The sequence below is a fragment of the Chinchilla lanigera genome, unplaced genomic scaffold (assembly GCF_000276665.1).
Source record: "Chinchilla lanigera isolate Chin_1 unplaced genomic scaffold, ChiLan1.0 scaffold00016, whole genome shotgun sequence".
NCBI classification, from domain to species: Eukaryota; Metazoa; Chordata; class Mammalia; order Rodentia; family Chinchillidae; genus Chinchilla; species Chinchilla lanigera.
This window is the reverse complement of record NW_004955417.1, coordinates 14,502,237-14,510,250: the sequence shown is the minus strand read 5'-3', so window position 1 is coordinate 14,510,250 and position 8,014 is coordinate 14,502,237. Positions and strand designations below refer to the sequence as shown.

The following is an 8,014-nucleotide window of genomic DNA, read 5'->3' as shown; positions in this document are numbered from 1 at the left end:
TCCATCTTAATATCTTTGGAAAACAAAGAGGCAGCACAATTGTCCAATGCCAAATGCCACAGTACAGAAAGAGAAGGGCTAAATTTCAGTAGGAATATGTGAGAAGTCCTGTTTCAAAACCTAGGAACGAAGGTCACCCTTCCATATTGAATTTTTAAGAGACATCCCACTCTCCCAGAATCCAGAGAAAAAATAGAAGTTGAATAGTGAGACACTTTTCAAGGAGACACTTTTGTAGGAGTGTTGAAACAAACAAGAAAAACTTTTATTTTGAAAATACAGTCTTTAAAGATAAATTTGGCTTCCATTTTCCATATCTGGGTGCATCCAACAAGATACAAAAAACAACAAAACGAAGACCCATGACACTATGTACAGAGCTCTAAAATGAGCTGTGAATATCTACAAGAAACTAGCAAATGCTCTTGGTGAATGGGGCGTGGTGGTGTGGCTTTCTATAGTTCTCAGTCCTCCGGAAGAATAGTTAACTCCCCGGAGCTGCAGGCGTGGCTGGCTGCAGCAAGTGCAGAGGTGGGATCAGAGGAGGGGTGGGGTGGGACCCTCGGGTGGGAGGCGTGGAGAGGAGTCTGGGGAGGGAGCAGCGGCGGCACGGACAGATCCTGGGCTTCTCTAGAAGTCCTGCCGCGGGGTGTGAGTCAGGCTGTGCCGCCGCAGATCACAGTTTCGCCTGAACACTTTGCCACACTGCTCGCAGCTGTAGGGCTTGATGTCTGTATGGGTGAGAAGGTGAGTTTTCAGATTACTTCTCTGATTAAAGGTTCTTCCACATGTGGGACATTTGTGTGGAGATTCCTGTTCAGATGTGAAGCAAGCAAAGGATTAATCCTTCACACCACTACTGCACCCCTCTCCATAGTTTGTCTTATCGGTATCACAAGCCTTAACATAACAAGCACACGGCAACACAAGAGGAGACTCGCAGGAGCAAATCTATGTTCCTAATCCTCCAATCACGAAAGCACACGTCCTGGTACACACAGGGGCCAGGCCCGGTGACACCGACAACAGAGTGGGCGGCAGACGCGCGCCCACCTCACCCGGCTTTGTGATTTCTAGCTTTACAGGTTTCATCACCGTGCCATAGGCAGGAAAGGGGGAAGCAACAACTCTAATCGTCTCTTAAAGAATGGCACTTTCCCGGGTAATAAGGCTCCTCTTTGCTGGAAAATTAAATTATTCCTCTATGTCCTGAAAGCTATGAATTATGAAGCCCCTGGGAGAGAAAGAGTATAGGATTTTATCGTGCCTCTATTATCAAAATTACCTTTATTTCCTCCCAAACATGAAAGCTTTAATTCAGGGTAGATTGAATGTAAAAAGTAATAATTTTTAAATTAGGATTTACCATAAACAGCGGCTTGTTCTTTAAGAAAACATAACATAAAAATGTTTCATGTTAATAAGATTATTGCGTATTAAAAAATCAAGAGTGCTGCTTTGCCCAACTAGAGAACTAATCTAGCCATTTAGAAGACCAATCCTGCCATTGAATACCTTTTATAAAGTAGTAATGATTAAATGAACCACTGTTTTTAAGCAAGGAAATAAACTTACCTGCATATGTAAAGTTTTGTGAACTGCTAGAGTTCTGGACTGACAAAATCCTTTCCCACATTCCTGACATTTGAAGGGTTTTTCTTTGGAATGGATATACCTGAAAATCAATATAAGGTTTCATGAAATGTATTACCCCCATGGTAAGGAGTGTCTTTTGACAGTTATTTAAACGAAGTCATGGAAAGACAAAAGAAACAGAATTTCTATTATTTATGTTTTTAGAATTATTTTCTGTGTAATCTGTTTATGGTTAACCTCAGCTAACAGACTCTTCAAAACATTCATGGGCGGCTGGTTTTATCTACACTTGATCGCCCTCTCTGGCATATTCCCGAGCTCAGAATAATGCTGAATGAGCCTTCCCGGCCTCCAGGTTTTACCCGAGGTTTAAACTGGCCAAATCAGGATGCTAGGGTCCAGTGTAGGGGACTGCTCTTTGAGAATCCCTTCACAGCTTTAAAGAGCCAGCTCGGGCAACAGCAGCTCCCTTCTGATTCCGGATAAGGCACTTCCACACCACACCGGCTCCTGGCAAGTTTTAGTTTTTAAGGGGCGAGGGGAACACTGCATCACCGTATTTCTTCAATTGTCATTTATTATTGCAGAATTTAAGGAGGGGAGGTGGGATCTGTTTCTAAATTCAGTGACCTCAACGCCCCTCCAAATACAGCTTAGAAGGATGGGGCAGCAGGCTGGAGCACCTTGAGGGAGGGACGAGAAGAACAGAGAGGGGAAACCCAGTAAAGACGGCCCGAACCGATTTTTGCGAAGCGGTCCTGGACATCCAGGCCTGGCACCCTATCTTGGGAAGATCTCGGGGTCCCTCAACTGTTCTTGTTCCCTTTACCCGCATCCCTGGACATCCAGGCCTGGCACCCTATCTTGGGAAGATCTCGGGGGTCCCTCAACTGTTCTTGCTCCCTTTACCCGCATCCCTGCGACAGACTGAGAAAAAAGAGGGGAACCGATCCCAAGGCGAACACACCAGACTCTTCCTGCCCACCTGGGGCAAGGCACTCCTTCATCCCAAACAACAGCGCAGCAGGGCCGGCTGGGGAAAAGGAAAACGCTGGGGTTGTGCGGGGTCAGCTGAAGCCGACTAGGGAGGGCCTTGGGGGTGCTGTCTAGATCAGAGCGAATTTGTGATACTTGGAATATTTATCAGGATCGGTGCCGCGAAAAACATTCACTTTCTCTCTCCCAGACAACCTTCTTCCCAGCCTCACCTATGATCCCGCAGGTGATCTTGCCTCCGGAAGGCCTTGTGGCAGATGTCGCACGTGTACGGCCGCTCATCCGTGTGGGTCCTCTCATGGATGAGCAAATTGTAGGATTTGGTAAAGTGTCTGCCGCAAAACTTGCAGATAAACTCTTTTTTCGTTTTGGAGGGCAACCTCCCTCGGGATGGTTTTCTGTCCGGAGTCAATTTACTAAGGCCCGAAATGGGGCTACCTAGCCCCGGGCTCAGCTTGGTCAGGTCTGCCATTTTCGGGGGATCTTCTTGCGTGGCGGCCACCGCCAAGTTGGCAAAGTCAAAACGGGGCCGGTCCTTGTGCAGGGCTGGGAGGACGTGGGCAATGGTCCCCTGCTTGGGGTGGAATAGGTGGGTGGTAAAGGGCAGAGCAGGGAAGGGGAAACGCGCGTCCATAAGGCCCTGCGCAGCCGCCATCTCGGTGATGGTGGAGCGGGTGATCTCGTGCATGTTGGGGTATCCCAGCGTCCAGTGGTTCATGTGCATGGTCTGCACCGCGCTGAGCCCGTACAGGCCCTGCAGGTGGTCCACTGCAGCCGGGAAGGTGTTCACGGCCTGCAGGAAGGAGTAATTGGTGAGCTGCAGCGACGGGTGGAGAGGGATGGGCGCCGGCAGAGCCTTGCTCCCCATTTTCCGGGATGTTAGGGGGGCGGAGGGAGCCGCCCCTTTCTTCCAGGACTCTGAGTCAGGTGGGCGTACAGCTCCGGCGAAAACCCAAAGAGACAACAGGACGCAGAGAAAGCCCTAAAGACGACAGGGAAAGAGAAAGACTGTGACTCCCGTCCAAAACAGCCTCATTGGCCCTTTGGCGCCCGTAGGGGCTCCTTAGCTTTCTTCTTAATCGTCCCCCTAATCGCGCCCCAGGACTCCCAGAGGAAGCAGTCGGGAGGCGGCTTCTGCCGGCGCAGCGAGTCCGCACCGCGCGCGCGATGGGTCGCCAAGCTCCGGGGGAGAAGTAGCCCCCCTTGGGTGTATCCCCGGCACCTGGGGCACACCGCTGTGTCTGCGGAGGTCCGTTCTGCAGCCCTCCTCACCCTCCAGGGAAGCTCAGCTAACTACTGCCACCAGGATGGCCCGGCCACTGTCGTCTCTGCGCCTCCCAGCTCCCTGGGGACGCCAGGTTGGGGCATAGATTCCCCAGCTCCAAGCTGGTTCGGCCTGGTAAGGTGACTTCTCGTACTTAATCCGCCACACCACACCGTGGGGCATGCGGGAGCGCAGGGGACGTGCTGGGTCCTCTTGGGCTGGGGGCCTCGGAGGACCCTGCTTCGCCCCACGCTGACCTCGGAGGTTTTCTCTTTCCTTCCTCTGCCTCGGTTCCATTTACCAGCGATGACGGCCAAAGGAAGGAAAAGTGACACCTCGGGGGGCTGGACTCGGCCTAGAATCACCCCTCCTCCTTCCCAGGGGCTGCCTCCCCTTCCACCCCCCACCAAGATCCCTTCCAGATGGTCCCCACTCCTGGGGGTGGGGTGGGGGTGGGGAACGCCCCTGACGCCGGAACCCCTTTCCCGGACCGAATGCCAAGCTCTCCCGAGGCCTGAGCGGCTTCCAGGTCTGGCACAAGCAGCGGCCCCTACACCCGGCAAGACCCCTGGCGAGGAGATCAAAGGACAGGGTCCCTAGGGAGGCAAAAGGAAGGAGTTGCAGGAGCCGCAGCAGGCCGAGTACACGGCGGCCCGGCGGCCTAGAGGTATGCGCAGGGCTCCTGCCACCAGGAAGGCCGGCCTTGGGTCTGCGGCCCGGCCTAACCAAGGCGCTTTCTGCTCTCTGGGCTCCCAGTGACGACTCAGAAGTCTGACTGCACACCCAGGTACCCAGCAACACTTCATCTGAGATCACAGGAGCCCTCCTCTCCCACTGCCAGCCCCTTTGGAGAAGCGGGTTTCACGTACTCCGTGGACACTGGCCTTCCCTCCCAGGTGTGAGGCTCAGTTAAGCGGACACGAGCGTACTGATAAGTCTACACCACCAACCGCGCTGCCTTTTGGGGCATTTGAACCCGACCCGAAGGTTGGAAAACCTGTACAGCCTTACATGCCCCGCCAGTCCCTTTCCGCACCGAATTTTCTTCTCCAGGGCAGTGTGAAGCCCTGGGTGCTTGTGACCCTGAGAGCAGATTTAGGGCACTGCGCTAATGACACAGCGTCTTGGCAAGGCAGACTATGGCTGCCTCCTTGGGACCTACACCTTCCTCCTCTGTCTGGAACGGCTGGGAGACAGAGATTTATTAACAGACTGCTTCTGCCTCCTGGTATGCGGTCTGGGAGTTCAGGCTGGGAGTTAATGAGAGGTGTGTGACAGTCAGAGGGTCTCAGTCAGACCAATTGACCGGAACTTCAAACTCCCATTAGTAATAAACTTTCCCACCACAAATCACTATGCACTCTTGTTCAGTGGCAACCCTCAAGCCCTCTCCTAGGGAGTCAGGGGGTAGAAAAAGGATCCTACTAGCATCCCTGATAATATATCTGGTTATTTCCCGTTCAATTAAAAATATAAATGTCACCTTTATTTCCTTCTCCTTGGGTAATGAGGATTTTCCAGAGGTTCAAAATATTTTCCCCCTGGTGTTGAAAAGTAGCCTCTCCCCATAGAGAGGAAACCAAAATTATTATTTGGGTGTATTCCCAGACTAGATTTCTTAGAAATAAATACAGGAAGCAAAGCACAACTCCTACCATGGCGCAGGAGTGAGGGAGCAAAGGGGGTGTTGTTGACTGAAGGACTATCAGGATCTGAGATTTGGATTCGAAATGTACAAAGTGAACTTTGCCATAAAGGTTACAACATTAATTCTACTGCCAGAAAGTTGAGTGTCATTACCCCCCTTTTCTGAAGTTTATGGTGCAGAAATTAGTGATTATTATAATTCAGCGTTATGTTATTTCATGGTATATGTTGGTTCTCATTTGCAGTTAGTTTCTTCGCTGGGAGAGCAAGGCAGTGGAGCCTTCTGAAATCCCTGTTCAAGCAGAACAACCCTAAGATCCACCAGACATTATTGCCATAAACAATTAGGAAGTTAGGATATGCACACTCCTTTTGAATTGCTGGGAATGTATGTCAAAGTGTGTTTAAAGTCAATGCAGAGATCTGAAGTACTTTCGTTTTGATTAGAACTGAGCCATGCATAACAACAGTAATTGTCCGGTGTCATTTCTCTACCATCCTGTTTCAGACTATTGGCTACTTTTAATTTTGCAAAGAGTGAAAAATTAAACCATGAAAAGACATAAATAAGTAATGTAGTCGAATTAAGGCTATTTTTATTCCACCCGTCTTCTTCATGGGAATTTCCAGGCACATGTAGACGAGTTTTGCAAAAAATAGTTCACTATCAACAAGGGAGATCTGTACATACTAATTTCAGTTTGGTGAGGCTTTCAAAACATTGTTGAAGAGAAGGTAATTTGATAAGAAGTCTCGATCTTTGGCAACAGTGTTATTACACTGAAATAGCTACAAACCATATAGTCAAGGATCAGCTGCTAAAAGTTGTGCATTGCTATCTGTGAGAACCGAGGATCGGATTGGATAGGCTCACTGCATTTCAAGCCAAACCACAATAGAATTATATATAAATCAGAAAGCTCAAGTCTAAAGGAGATCTAAGATCATTTAAAAAAAAAAAAAAAAAAAAAAAGCAGACTGGATCAGGTGAATAGAGAAAAACTGCCAGAAAGTTCCTGCCCCTTCGCAGCGCCTCTGCCTTCCCAAGGAGTTAATTAAATTAAGATGCCTTCCGCATAATCTGGGTTGTTTCTCTCCGCTCCCTCGCTCCCCCTGTGTAAGTAATTTTCTTGTTCTGCTCCTGACTGCAGTTGGTTTAGCAGAGAAAGTAGTTGTCTGTGCCGTTTAGCTCCGGGAAACGCCAGCCCTCTTTTGTTCTCTAACAGGTAGGGAGACAGATCTCAGCTCCCTCCACAAACACCTTTCCTCCCTCCTTCCTACCACGGCAACTCCTTTCTCGGTCATTTCTGCGGAATCCAAGCGCCAAAGCCCCGTTTTTTTTTTTTTTTTTTTTTTTACTTTCTTTGCTGTCCACCAGGATTGGAAGGTGGGAGAAAAATCAAAAGGTCGAACAAGTTTGGAGAATCACTTAGGACCTAACTATTCCCATCCTGAAACGCGCCTTCCCCGGCGCGGGAGGGACGGGCACTGTGACTCTGGCCCTTCTGCGCTGCCGCAGCTGCCCCAGGACAGGTCGAGCCTGGCTTTCTAGGACAGGGGCAGAGACCTCCTGAGTTTGTGTGGTTCGATTTCAACGTAGGTCGATTAGCTTGCAGGAGAAGTCTTGTTGAATGCTTAGATCTGCTGCCCCCAAACAGAGCTAAGAAACAAAACAGAAAAGTGCGTGTGCGTAGTTGGGTGTTAGCTGGGAGTCGCGTGCCAGGGATCCAAGGAAGTGAGAAACACAAGGCCCGCGGATTGCATCTGTGTGAGCTCCTTTCATAGCGTCTAAACTTGTGGCGCTCCAGACCGTGAAAGTGAGCGCCTCCTGCACCCCCAAACCCTTCCCTCCTTGGGGCGGCTGCAGCCCCTTCGCTGAGCGGACACTCACCTCCGGCAGAAAGGTCTGCCTGGGCAGCGCAGTTCAGACTAGGTCCAGGCAGCTGGGCGAACAGCTTGGAGAGGTCATCGGATCCCCGCTAGGCAAACTTCTTCGGCTCGGAGTCCCGGGAGCCGCGGACATGATCTGGAGGACCGTGAAGAGCGAAAGCGAGAACGGGTCCTCGATTTCGTCTGTCCTGTCTCCGGGTGCGGAAAGTGTAAGGAGCCGGAGTGCTCGGCGCCGGCGCTTAGCGCTCGCCCAGGACCCGGCGCCTAAGCGAGCCTCTTGCCGCGGACTTCGGGTGAAGTCGGAGCCCGCAGCCTCGCAGGGCCATCACCCTCCAGCAGCGGTCGCGCGAGCGAGAGAGCGAGCAGAGCTCCGTCCCCGCCCGCGTCCCTCCCCAGGCTGCCTGGGCCCGCGAGCCCGGAGCTTTAGTAGCTGCCCCGCCTCCCCTCCGGGCGGGCGTCCCGCGCCGCGCCAAGCAGGGCCCAATGCTCCCTGGCTCCGCCTCTGCGCCCGGCGCCCGCTAATGGTCCACTCTGTTTACTTGTGTTTGGATAGCAACTGAGTCTTAAAGGCACAGGTTTGCAGGACGTTTCCTTGTTACAGCGAGTGAGCCTAAAGGTGAC

General features: G+C 51.3%; 1 protein-coding gene across 2 annotated transcripts; it reads right to left on the bottom strand.

The window, feature by feature from the left end:
- Positions 1-235: 235 nt before the first annotated feature.
- Positions 236-7,801, bottom strand: Osr2 (odd-skipped related transciption factor 2). Of its 2 annotated transcripts, none has more exons than XM_005381853.2 (4): positions 7,395-7,801; positions 2,805-3,574; positions 1,576-1,675; positions 236-813 (listed from the first exon to the last, which is right to left on the bottom strand). In XM_005381853.2, the coding sequence occupies exons 2-4, from the start codon at positions 3,458-3,460 to the stop codon at positions 631-633; spliced, it is 939 nt and encodes a 312-aa protein (XP_005381910.1). In that variant the 5' UTR covers positions 3,461-3,574; positions 7,395-7,801; the 3' UTR covers positions 236-630. The 2 variants fall into 2 exon arrangements, with proteins under 2 accessions (XP_005381910.1, XP_005381911.1); XM_005381854.2 differs by having other exon boundaries at positions 236-731; positions 7,395-7,800.
- Positions 7,802-8,014: the final 213 nt, after the last annotated feature.

What these genes read in the sequence shown, in the direction of transcription:
- Osr2 (XM_005381853.2), bottom strand. Translation starts at nt 3,460, where the DNA reads ATGGGGAGCAAGGCTCTGCCGGCGCCCATCCCTCTCCACCCGTCGCTG. An exon ending in GATCACCTGCGGGATCATAG is followed by an intron (nt 1,676 to 2,804) that starts GTGAGGCTGGGA and finishes ATTGATTTTCAG; the next exon opens with GTATATCCATTCCAAAGAAA. An exon ending in ACAAAACTTTACATATGCAG is followed by an intron (nt 814 to 1,575) that starts GTAAGTTTATTT and finishes ACATCTGAACAG; the next exon opens with GAATCTCCACACAAATGTCC.